Source organism: Arthrobotrys flagrans (assembly GCF_004000055.1).
Source record: "Arthrobotrys flagrans strain CBS H-5679 chromosome Unknown unitig_1, whole genome shotgun sequence".
NCBI classification, from domain to species: Eukaryota; Fungi; Ascomycota; class Orbiliomycetes; order Orbiliales; family Orbiliaceae; genus Arthrobotrys; species Arthrobotrys flagrans.
The window spans coordinates 5,419,910-5,432,500 of NW_027137556.1; the positions used below are offsets into that span (position 1 = coordinate 5,419,910).

At 47.4% G+C, this 12,591-nt stretch overlaps 4 protein-coding genes across 4 annotated transcripts; 2 read left to right on the forward strand and 2 right to left on the reverse strand.

Annotated features, from left to right (window-relative positions):
* Window positions 1-729: 729 nt before the first annotated feature.
* DFL_009592 (uncharacterized protein) lies at window positions 730-3,143 on the forward strand (the record flags this gene model as incomplete). The annotated part of the gene is made up of 2 exons (XM_067639503.1): window positions 730-1,043; window positions 1,151-3,143. The coding sequence occupies 2 exons, from the start codon at window positions 730-732 to the stop codon at window positions 3,141-3,143; spliced, it is 2,307 nt and encodes a 768-aa protein (XP_067487287.1).
* Window positions 3,144-3,689: 546 nt separating this feature from the next.
* Window positions 3,690-4,973, reverse strand: DFL_009593 (uncharacterized protein; the record flags this gene model as incomplete). The annotated part of the gene is made up of 6 exons (XM_067639504.1): window positions 3,690-3,805; window positions 3,875-4,094; window positions 4,152-4,329; window positions 4,414-4,703; window positions 4,777-4,814; window positions 4,892-4,973. The coding sequence occupies 6 exons, from the start codon at window positions 4,971-4,973 to the stop codon at window positions 3,690-3,692; spliced, it is 924 nt and encodes a 307-aa protein (XP_067487288.1).
* A 1,813-nt stretch (window positions 4,974-6,786) lies between these two features.
* DFL_009594 (uncharacterized protein) lies at window positions 6,787-9,114 on the forward strand (the record flags this gene model as incomplete). Its single annotated transcript, XM_067639505.1, has 6 exons — window positions 6,787-6,963; window positions 7,064-7,540; window positions 7,602-8,317; window positions 8,381-8,576; window positions 8,662-9,012; window positions 9,070-9,114. 6 exons carry the CDS (start codon window positions 6,787-6,789, stop codon window positions 9,112-9,114), a joined length of 1,962 nt encoding a protein of 653 aa, XP_067487289.1.
* An 803-nt stretch (window positions 9,115-9,917) lies between these two features.
* On the reverse strand, window positions 9,918-11,769 carry DFL_009595 (uncharacterized protein; the record flags this gene model as incomplete). Its single annotated transcript, XM_067639506.1, has 7 exons — window positions 9,918-10,371; window positions 10,440-10,594; window positions 10,697-10,749; window positions 10,936-11,017; window positions 11,065-11,140; window positions 11,298-11,404; window positions 11,767-11,769. The coding sequence occupies 7 exons, from the start codon at window positions 11,767-11,769 to the stop codon at window positions 9,918-9,920; spliced, it is 930 nt and encodes a 309-aa protein (XP_067487290.1).
* Window positions 11,770-12,591: the final 822 nt, after the last annotated feature.

Below are 12,591 nucleotides of genomic sequence, written 5' to 3' on the forward strand. Positions count from 1 at the left end.
GAGAGATGAGCGATGGCTGGCAAGGTAGGGTAGGGTAGAATTGAGAGGCTTGGTTACGATGAAGATAAGGAACCATAGGTTAGCAGGTACTGAGTAGATGCCTATAATTGCGGTTCCGGCCTGGTGAGGATTGGAGATGTAGGAGACGCGTGAGGACTGAGGTTTAACTGGAGCGGTGTGAAAATGAAGGATGGCGTTGGTTGGTTGGTTGATTACTTCTTGGGCAAATGGCAGGGGTCCCAAGCCTGCTTGACCTGGCTAGCATCGCTTTTGACGACACGCGCGACTACTTATATCCCATCACTTACCAAGTGCTATCGGATCTCTATTGAAGTGCAACAGCTGTAAAATATAATATATCCATGTGAATTCCAATATCAATATCTACCAGTGCAGCAAGCACTCGTAGTATGTATTATGTATTATACTAGGTACTCAAGTATCTAGGTTGGTACCTGTAAGTAAGTCCGGTCAGGCGTTTTATCCGGCTTGCGGTCCGAACTTTTTAGCTTTCCCCCCAGCTTCTTTCAAGCGACATTCGGCCCTTTGGATTGACTCAGCATCCACCAATTCATATTTACAGTCATCCCCTCTACACTACCAGGGAGGTAGATACTTACTTAGGTTAAGTAAGTAAATAGGAGGTATTTAAAATCATCACTTCCCTTATTTATAAAAGATCCGGATAACTGATATGACAGCTATAGCTTGCCACGCACTTCCCACATCATGTCGTCTTTTCAGGCCACTGTCCTTAGCCACGATGACCCACAGCCCAAACTCGACCACGCCTCGAATCTCATCCTCATCGACAATTACGATTCATTCACATATAATGTCTCCCAATATCTAGTTCTCGAAGGTGCTACCGTCCAGGTCGTTCGCAATGACCAAATAACTCTGGAGGAACTAATTGCTCGAAATCCAACCCAACTGGTCGTATCGCCCGGGCCTGGTCATCCGTTGACTGATTCCGGAGTCAGTAGCGAAGCTATCAAATACTTCACCGGCAAGATACCAATCCTCGGTGTCTGTATGGGGCAGTAAGTTTGCTCTCGATTACTCTGAAATAAAAATTTAAAATTTAAAAATTTAAAAAAGGACGTTGCCGCAAAGATTGTAGTGGGGTAACTAAACCGATTTTATATAGGCAATGCATGTACACCACGTTCGGCGGGACCGTGGCTTCAGCTAATGAAATTCTCCACGGAAAGACCTCCAACATTCTCCACGACCGTATTGGTGTGTACAAGGATGTCGACCAATCCATCCCTGTTACTCGATACCATTCCCTCGCTGGTACCTACGAGACCCTACCGTCATGTCTCGAAGTCACATCCTGGACTGGCGATCGGGGCGTCATAATGGGTGTTCGTCATAAGGAATTCGTCGTCGAAGGCGTTCAGTACCATCCGGAGAGCATTTTGACTCTTGCTGGCCGCCAATTATTCAGAAATTTCTTGAAATGGAAAGGAGGGAAATGGTCCGACAACGACCCAGCATTAACTGGCGACGTTGGACATAGCAATGCCTATGAAGGATGGAGGAAGACTCATCAAACAGTCATTTCCGCCAAACCGTCAGAACCGTCGATACTAGACAAGATTTATGCGGATAGAAAGCGAAAGGTCGCAGCCCAGAAGCAGATACCCGGTCAACGGCCCGAAGATTTACTACGAATCCTTGAAATGCAACTCGCTCCCCCTCTGATAGATTTCGCACAGAGGCTCAAAAATTCACCATATCCTCTCGCTCTACTGGCAGAAGTCAAACGAGCCTCGCCATCCAAAGGTATCATCGATATCAACACTAACGCGGCAGTTCAAGCACGCCGGTATGCCCTCTCTGGCGCTGCGGCTATATCGGTTCTCACCGAACCGGAATGGTTCAAAGGCTCCCTCGACGACATGAGAAACGCACGAGCTGCCGTAAATAGCCTAACAAACCGACCTGCCATCCTGCGCAAAGAGTTCATATTCGATGAATACCAAATTCTTGAAGCCCGTCTTGCCGGTGCAGATACGGTGCTCCTGATTGTTAAAATGCTCTCCGACGATCTTCTCGAACGGCTTTACAAGTACTCTTTGAGTTTATCCATGGAGCCTCTGGTCGAGGTTAGCAGTGCGGAAGAAATGGCCAGGGCACTCGAGTTAAACGCCAAAGTCATTGGTGTCAACAACCGCGATCTCCATTCTTTCAATGTTGACCTCGGAACCACCAGTTCACTAGTTTCCATGGTCCCCAAGGATACTATTCTCATCGCTCTGAGTGGGATCTCCGAACGCAAGGATGTAGAAAGATATGAAAAAGACGGTGCGCATGCGGTGCTGGTCGGAGAGAGCCTGATGAGAGCGGGAGAGAATCCCAAGCCATTCATCGAAAAACTTATGTCCACAGGTTCTTCGAGTGCTTCCGATGCCCCACAAAAGAAACTCCTGGTCAAGATATGCGGGACAAAGACAACGGAAGCTGCCCGAGTTGCAGCAGAACACGGCGCTGACCTTGTTGGAGTAATTCTCGTCGAAGGCTCCAAGAGGTGCATCGATCTCGCAACGGCATCCCAAATCTCCGAAACTCTAAGAAATACACGGAAAGGCGGAGCCTCACCCGCAGCACAACAGCTGGGATCCGTGAAAGACACGATTGCGGAGGACTTTTTTAAATACCATCTTCGCAATACGCTCTCTCATCCGGAAAGGACCTTGCTGGTGGGAGTTTTCCAAAACCAGCCGCTTTCTTACATTCTCCACGCCGTCCGCGTAGCCTCGCTAGATGTTGTACAATTACATGGGCAAGAGCCTATCGAATGGGCGAAATTAATCCCGGTACCCGTCGTGCACGTCTTTAAACCCGGTGAAGCAGGTCTCGGGACTCGCGGGTATCATGTTGCCCCTCTGTTGGATGCCGGCAGCGGTGGCTCAGGCAGCTCGCTGGATGTCTCTGAAGTTCAAGCAACTCTAGACTCGGGGGTGCCCGCGATGCTAGCCGGTGGGTTGTCTCCGGATAACGTGAAGGATCTCATCAGCAGGCTCGGGGGCTTGGAGGGTAATTTGGGAGGGGTTGATGTCAGCAGCGGAGTAGAAACTGATGGTCAAAAAGACTTTGAGAAGATCAAAAAATTCATAGCTGAAGCACGGAGCTGATTTGATTTTGTTCGGAAATCTCTAAAAAAAAAACATACCAGTTACTTGTACCTTTAATCAAGCTTAAGGGGCACGGCATCTTTGTTTTTCTCCAATATAGACATATAGATGGTATCATCTTGTGATACCAAGGCTATTCCAGTTACCCTGGGAAGTAGGCTTTAGTGTTAAACTATGTCAGGTAAGGGAAATGGTGCCAGGAACTCGAACACTGTACCATTTTCCCATTTCCGTTTTTTGAGACAGCGTTGCACACAAAGGTGTAGCATGTCGTCTCGGGCTCCAGGCTGCGCATTTGGGTAGAATCACATATAACTCCATACAAAGAGGAAGTAACAGAACCGGGTCCAACCCTGAAACCTTGAGTTTCTATCAAATGGGAAGAGGATATTAAAAGAGCACACCGGTGGGTGACAAAAGAAAGTAACAAGAATAGAAAGGAAAAGTCGAGGAGATCCTGTAGGAAATGAGATTGTGATGTCTATGTACAAGGGCGTGCGCATTGGTCAACTGTCGTCTCTATCAACTTCACGAAAGTTGGCGTTTCTAAACAATGGCACCGAACGCGGGAATCAAAGTCTGGGCGAGCCAGAATGAAAAGACCAGCTTGGGTCCGGTCATCAGGAGCTTCGGAGTCAGACCTTTGAAGAAAGCCGTAGGGCCTAGAGGAATATAAAGTTAGCCTTTCGGATGCATGTTTTGTGCGAATTCAACCGGCGGGGGGGGATTACCTTCGTTCTTGATCATGCTACCCACAATTCTAAAACCACTTTCCGGGTTCTCAAAATTCCTATTCTGAATTCTGGTCTTGATGACATCAAGAGGTGCAGAGACGATAAGAGAAGCCGCAGCACCGGATATCGAGGCGACGAAGTTCTGTCCCCATGTGGCCTTGTTGTAGTCCTTTAGATCGAAGAGAAACTCTTTGGCAAATGCGCTTCCACCAAACAGCTGCAAAATCGTTAGTAATGACGCTAATTTCTCAACTTTTTAGATATCCTGACATACAGCAAAGCTACCGGGTGCATTTCTAGCAGCAGTCCAACCCCAACCCCGGTACAGACCGAAGCCCTCATCTTTGATGATTCGGAACAACCCTCGTCCGCGGAAGGCTTCGGGGTTCGTCTGTCGCTTAATTTTCAAGACGTCGAGTGGTAGCAGTACGATTTCACCGATTCCGATAAGACTTTTTTATAATAAAAAAAAGAAAGAAAGAGATTAGTGAGCGAGCATCACTAAGAGAAGGCGACGGGACAGAACCGTAGTTTACCTTCCAGCAGTCGCATACATAATGGCCTTTCCAGTACCCTTGCCGAATGTTCTGTCGAATGTGTCGCCGTGGTGCTTAGAGAGATAATCCTTCACGTAGGGCTGGCCACCATATTTGTATATTCTTTGGGAGACCTTATATCCGGCGGCGTATCCCAAACCTGGGAAGAGTGAGATCAACTTTCGTCCAAAGGAAGCATTGGCAAAATCCTTGAAGATGACGGTATTGAGTTGTGATGCTGAAGAAACTTTGCCATAGTTTGACATAAGGCGTTTGGCAATGGTATCGACCTGTACGGTTCAAATTCGTGAGTTTATCGGACTATTGTATAATATTTTAGTTTAGTGGATGTGGATTACATACCGGATGGAAGATAGCCAATTCAGCAATTCCAGCAGTTCCTACCCCATTCCCGATGACATTTAGCACTATAGGACTGACGGATACTGGAGGCTTTCGGAAATTTCCCAAGACTTACCAGATCCCAGGATACGGGCAGCGCCAGATTCCCGTTGAACCTTCTGAGCAGAGGTCCCGGTCGAGTGAAGAACTGGAGACATCGCTGGACTATATTATAAAATTTTCAGTACTTTCAAATATTGAGCTGTAAGTTTAAGTGATAGCTCGACAGTGCAATCGAGACACCGGTATTATGCCAATGTTGGTTAGTAGTTGGTGGTTGATGTTATCGATTGATCGATATATCTCGAGGAATTCGAAATCAAGAAGAATTGCTCGCAATGGGTATCCAGCTCTATGGACAGGCGCCTTCTATGAATGAACAAAAAAGCCCAATTTCGGTATATTGCTATTGAGAATGAGAAGAGAGAAAAAAATGTATCGAGAGACGGAAATGCCAATGGAGGGGTGTAGTACTTTTTTTTTTTTTTTTCCTCTTCCCAACCGTTCTTTCTCTGCAACAGCGCGATCAGATGCACAGCGATTGGGCCAATTTTTTCTCCCGTTGCCTTTCAAGGGCATTTCCCAGTCGAGAGCGGAATCGGATGACTATTGGCTCCACGGCAGGTTTAGCCGACTGATATAAGACAGGTCGTGGTTAAGGTATGTGATATAACTCCACCCTTCGGATTCACCATCAATCTCCATCCTCGTCCCGTCCCTTCTTCCTCTCCCTCTCCACGATTCTCCCTCTCCCATACACCCTCATACGCCCATTCGATTCCCGAAATCCTCCCCTTGGTCACTCCTACGTCTACAGTTCAAAGATAAACCTCGGCGCGTCTTTTTCCGGGAGTTTCCTTTGCCTTGCTAACTTTGACAGGGACTAGCGATCGTCCATTATTCGATATATTCTACGAGTACGTTGTTCTCTTTCGCCATTGTTACCAACAAGGGACTGTACACTGACCTCGTCTCGCCTCATCTAGGAACTATTCTTCCCCGCAATATCGTCCCTTTCCGGTTTTGCCGAATTATTATACCAAACGACAACAACACCAGACAGACAGACTAAGGCTGTCTGAAAGCCATCTGATACTGGTCATTCCCGGAATCCCCAGTACTCAGTTTGTTGGCTTTGTATTCGCCCCCTCGGAAGAAACCGCAGGCACATCCTGTCGCATCTTCTATAGCTTTTTTTTCGGGTGGATTTTTTCCCAAGGGAAATCAATTATAGTTGAGGTCGTAGCTGCGTTGCCGTAAAGGAGGGAAAGGAACCCCTGGGAAATCTTCGAAAAGCGATCATCGAACGCGATTGCCTTCCCGGTGGTCTGTCTGAAGGTGGAAATCTGTTCTTTCGTAGTGGCGTATTGGAATCTCGATACATTAGATAGTAACTTTCTTATACGTTCTCCAATAACATCGTATCTTCCGCCTTCTGCTATCTGAAAGACTAATCAGTGAGCTGTCTCTTGCTATCGCACGCGAAAAGGCCATAAGGGAAGAAGTCGAGAAAGAGGAGGACGTCTGGAGATCATAAAAGACCGGGAAGAAAAAAAAAAGCCAAAGAAAGAAACCAGAAAGAAAAAAAGAAAAAGAAGAAAAAAGAAATAACTGCTGACCATTGGCCATATTAATTACAAAGCAGCAACGACAGAGAAGATTTCAATTGCAAAAGACAGACTGACAGTTGGAAAGCCAGCGCGAAAGAGAACCGGCGTTTGAAGCCCGGCCTGGCCTGCAGGAACCTCGCCAGCGATATCCAAACCCCATAATCTCGGTTTTTTCCAACAAACCACGCCGGTTCTTAGCACCAGTGGCCGGCAGAAGAGTGTCGGGGCCCGGGGAGGAACTCGTCTAATCCACGCCCTTTTGCTTGCCTTGGTGATACTGTTCGCGGAACACAGAATACAACAAAGCCCGCGAGCGATTGAGACTTCGTCCTCTTCCTAGTCTCTTCTAGATCCGCTGAAAATGTCCTTTAACGACGAGGTTCCCTCTCCCGAGGAGCTCGCTGAAGACTACAGATCCTCTCTCGAAGACCTGTCTGTCAACTCGAGATGGGAGATTACGAATCTCACTGTCATTGCTAAAGAGAACATCCATGCTGCGCAAGCCATATCTAAAGTGATCGAAGAGCATATCCAAAAGGTATGTATCGTGGATGATATCCATCCACTTATCTATCTAGATTACCGCAATAGAATCACCCTAACCATCCTGTTTTTTTTTTTTTAAAAAAAAATATTAGACATCTCCCTTGCGCAAGTTACCCGCACTATATCTCTTAGACTCGATCGCAAAGAATGTTGGAACACCTTATACACTCTTCTTCGGACGGAATCTTTATAGGACTTTCATGGATGCGTACAGTCTCGTGGAAGGTCCCGTTCGTCGAAAACTGGAAGAAATGCTTCAGACATGGAAGCAGCCGGTCCCCGGCTCGACATCTTCCAACCCACTATTCCCCGCAGAGACGACAAGGAAAATAGACAATGCATTGATCAAAGCAAGGACCGCTGCAGTTCAACAGCAGCAGAAACAGATGAAGCAGGATAATGCCAGATTTGGAATTGGGCAACAGCCCGGCCCGGCTGCTGTAAACCCCGGTCCATATCGCTCTACCCCGACGCCGCCCACAAATGGACACGGTCAGGCGGGCCCTTATAACCCCCCGCCACCTCAAAATTTTGATGGGAGAGTAGAACAACCAGGGAACAAGGCCACTGTGAGTTTCTATCGGTTCCATCGGGCCAAACAGGCCGCTGGGTGCTAACTCTTTCGTACAGCCTCAGCCCACCGCTACTCAAGATACACCCTCGCTCCAGGGAACGCAGCATCCCAATCTTCAACAGATAGCTGCACAATTGGGTCTCACCGCGCCTAACCTGCTGGCGAATATTCCCACAACCGACGCTCTATTGAATGATATCCGACCTCTGATAACGACCACGCAGGCAAGATTTGCTGAGAATCCATGGGATACTGAAATTCGAAAAAGACTTAAAGCGTTGCTCGATCTGCAAACGATCCTCAGCACCCAGCAGCTGCCGACAGACCAACTCTCCCAGATTCGAGACCAGCTTTCCAGGATCGCAATCTCAGTGCACGTGCCTGCCCCACCCCCGCCAGCTCTTCAACCAGCGCCGCCTCCATCGCTAAATATAAACCAAGGTCCCAACTTGGCGAGCCTTTTAAGCCAGTATTCCAATACCCAAACCCCTGCGATCAACAATGCTAGAACTCAGACCCCATCAAATATCCCGGGGTCTGTTCCTCCTGGAACAAAGGGTCTATTCGAATCTCTAATATCCGCAGGTTTGCTGAAAGCTAGCTCGACCCCTCCATCATCGTCGGGAACGAAACCGAGCACACCTCTCAATACGGGTTACTATCAGCCCAAGTTGACAAAGACACCTACCCCGGGTGCGATTTCAACAACGGCAGGCTTCACGGTGCACTGGGAAGCAGTAGGCGTAGAACTCAACTCCGCCTCGCTCAAGACGTAAGTATATACATCAAAATCCGGTCAGCGACTGCAGTGCTGACATCTAGTTAAAAATCACAGACCCCGACCACATTTTGTCTCGATTTTGAACGATAGCCTCCCAAATAAGTGTGGCTCCTGTGCTCGACGCTTCACAAATAACGAACAGGGAAAGAAGGACAAAGCTGCTCACTTGGATTGGCACTTCCGTGTCCACCAGAGGATAGCCGACAGCTCCAAGCATGCACAGTTTAGGAGTTGGTACGTCGGCGAAGAGGTAAGATACGAAATCTTTAATAGCCGACGTAAAAAAAAGAAGAAGAAGAAGAAACCCCATATGGCTAATAGTCTTTCCTAAATAGGAGTGGATCAAGTTCCGGGAAGACGAGGATGACTCCAATACAACAATACCCGGACAGTCTCACCAAGGCACAGATCTTGATACATCGACTCAAGAAGCCAGCAGCCAGAACTACATTCCCGCGCCCAACGATGCAGCGCTGTCCAACCTAACTTGCCCGGTCTGCAAAGAAAAGTTCAACACTGTGTGGCATCCTGATGCGGAGGACTGGGTCCTCATGGACGCGATACAATCCGGGGCCCGCATATACCATGCCAGCTGTTTTGCTGAAATCTCCAAAGAAATTACCGGGATAGCCAGTCGAGGTTCAACGCCGGATACCTCCATCAGTAAGGGAAAACGAAAAGCGGACGTATGTGCTCCACGCCCGAATGTACGACATCACCGGACGAGCTAACTCGTTTTATAGCAGGATTTAGCCTCCATTATCAGCAAAATTAAGAAAGAGAAATAATCATTTGCGGGGAGATAATGAAAATTAGATACGTTAAAAGCACAACATTACCGGCGTCAACTCGTGGGAGCCGCATTGGCTCTTCTTCTTTTTTTCCAACATTCGATCTTGCGTTTTAGCATTGCATCAGGTCAAGTGATCTTTCACGAAAAAATACAGCACTGGGTTTATTCGATGGGCGGCCGTCTCACGACTTTTGGAATATCAAATGATTCAACCTTTGCGGTTTTCGTCCATGGGGCCATTCACTCTTCCATGTTAATATCTCTTGTCTTCTCTTTCCCCCAGCGATTTACGAACTAGCAGCCGTGGTTTTGCTATGTATACTAGAGAGATGTAGTTACCAATGACAGGGAACCCATGGTTCCTATTACGACAAATATTAAAGCACGAACGGTTAATTCTGTTGCGGAAATTTATTTTTTTTGTTCGAAGGTGACTTGTGTGTATTAAGTCAGCCAATGGAATTATACGTAATCGAAAGCGGTGGGTCCCGTTTTCGCAATACGAGCCGGCTTGAATGGAGTAACGTACAATGCAAAACACCGCGAGTGTATGTACATGTACTTGTTTTTTCAAAGAAAATTATGTATAGAGAAAGTGATTAGAAAGGTTCTGACAACCCTTTGCCAATATTGTTTTTGTTTTTACAAGAGAGAAATGAATATTTCATACAGCGGACAAGATGAAATGGCCATATAGAAAAAAAAAAAGTCATCACATCGTCCTTTCATGAGAACCATCCCGAGGTATTCGGCGGAAATCCTCCTGTTTCTCGCCCCCCTTTCCCCTCTCCCCCAACCCTACTTTGGGGAAACGCCGACTTGGCTCAATATCGGGCTCTTCGATTTATCTTCGTCAAAGATTCCCAAAAGTGTTTTCCAAACGGTAGACGGGGGCTGCGACGCATCGACGCCGGTCCAGATGCCTTTCTTCTTATAATAGTCGACGACCGGCGCCGTCTGAGCATGGTAAGTCCCTAATCTCTTCTTCAAGGTCTCCTCGTTATCATCGGACCGTTGTATTAAGGGCTCGCCGGTGACGTCATCGGTCATGGCGACTTTGGGAGGGTTGAAGATTTTGTGGTAGGAGCGGCCGGAAGCCGGGTGCACGAGACGACCGGTGATACGGGCGACTAATAGGGCGTCGTCGATTTCGAGCTGTACGGCGTGATTGAGCTTTTCTTTGCGCTCTTCGAGCATCTGGTCGAGACGTTCGGCTTGTGGTACCGTGCGAGGGAAGCCGTCTAGGATGAATCTAAAGGAAACATTCAGCTATTTCCCTTCCTCGCCGATGGTTTAACAGGAGGCGGAGGGGGGACGAACCCTGATTTGCATTCCTCGTTGTGCTCGAGTTCGTTCTTGATCATGTTGACCATGATCTCGTCGCTGACGAGGCCACCGGCATCCATGATCTTTTTTGCTTCTTTCCCAAGCGATGTCTTCTTTGCGACCTGCGAGCGCAGCATGTCACCGGTGGCCTGGTAGGTCTGTTAGCCTGACGGTCTTATTTCTAAATCCGTATCGTGTACATCCGAGTTCGGTGGAAACGGATAATCGGGGGACGGTAGGAATAAGCATACCAAGTGGCAGACACAGTATTTTTCCTTAATCTTCGGTGCCTGAGTTCCCTTTCCTGTACGCCAGAAATTCATGTGTAAGCCCCACTATCGCTCGATACCCAGTCCCACTTTTTTTGCTTCGTCATATCCTCCCCATTGATATCGGTTATTCCTTTTTATTTCTTTTTTTTTATTTTGACTTTTTTTATTTTTATTTTTTTCCTGTTATCGCGAAATGATGATTGTATTTGGTCCCTTACCGGCACCTGGAGGACCCATGAGGATCATTCGTAGTTGTTCGGCAGGCGACAAGGCCTGGCCGCCTTCGAGCTGTGATATCCGCTGTTCCAGACCAGCTACCAGCTGTTTCAGGTAGCTCACTTCATCACTTGTTGGTGGCATTTTGTTTGAATATGGAGGGAGGCCGGTTTTGAGCGTTGGTGGTGGTGGTTCGAGGGACTGAGACTGGAGGATTAATTAATTAGCATCTTGGACTCGCTTTCTTTCTCTCTTGGCACCCAAATTTTTTTTTTTAAGCATTCCACGAGAGGAGAAAATTTTCAGGGCAAGTGGTGAAGACCGAAGATTGAAGATAGATCGAGAAAAAAGAGGGCGCGCTTACAGGTCAGGTGGGGATTCCGACGAAGGGATGGACGAGAAGGAAGCAACTGCTGTACGGTGGGAGGTAGTGTATATACCAGTAGCGGTGGAGTGGGAGGGATAATAAAGCTTTGGGGTTTGCCGTGTCCACAGCAAATCAAGAACACCGAAAAATAAATTCGGCGACCACAGATTATATTATACCGAACCAGGAAAACAGCGCTCGAAACTCACGGGACGGGGATATATAATATAAGAAGCAAGTATGTATACGGATGGAAGCAACCAAGGTATTTTCAAGGAGTGGATGTAAGAAGGCGAGCGGAAAGGAATATATATAAAATGTGGCCGGCCAGCCAGCAGCTAATTTCAGAATTTCATAAGATCAATTTCAATTTGTCCATCTTCGTCTTTAGCTGCAGGTACATACACAAGCACAGGATGCATGGGCCGCATCGGCCTTTTTGAAGAAGGCTCCGATCAATCTTTACCATACCGAATACGAAGCCGAAAGCTAGCCTTTATCGAAGAGATCGGATGATATTTTCCTCGGTCACAACAGTTGCAATCGTTGAAGCTGAAGCCGGAGCAAAGGAGCTCATCACAAGAGCCGACAAGCATGCGCGACGGAAAGCCGGAAGCCGTGGGGTGGCTACCGCCTGCCCGTAGCTAGCACTTAAATAGCACTTGACCATCTCTTCCCTTTCCCTGGTCCTTATATGCAAAGCCTATCCTATAGACTTTTATATAGCCCGGTCTTGGATTCAAGGACTTGGGGTTCAATAACATTAATATTCAATCGGTCAATTGACATCATACATTAACATATATACCTGCCTACACCCTAGTCTTTCGGGGCCAATCTTTAGAAGGCAAGGAAGGTAAGGTATTTGTTATATGGTTGCGTTGAGGAATGTGATATTTTATCTTTTTTTCCTTTTCAATCTCCCCTTCGTCTACAAGGACAGATATTCCAGCACTTCAAGAGAGATCATAATGGCTGCCGTGGCCGCTGTAAATGTGCCCTTCCTGATATCAAGGTAACTATGAACCATTCCATTCCCAAGACCCACGTATCGAGTACTTAGGTATTTTGTAACCGGAGCAGAGTCGGAGACCCGATTTTTGCCGCCTTCGTTGGCTCCACCGCAGCCTTTCTCAGGATCAGAAGGGAAGAGCAGGACAAAGGCATCCCCTTCAACCAGCTGTGGCCCACCCTTCGCAGGTCAGTCGGTCTTCTATCCATTCGTTCCTTCCTCGTTTCTAAATCGGCTGACTTATGTATTTAAATATAAATATAAATAGGCGTGCCGGCT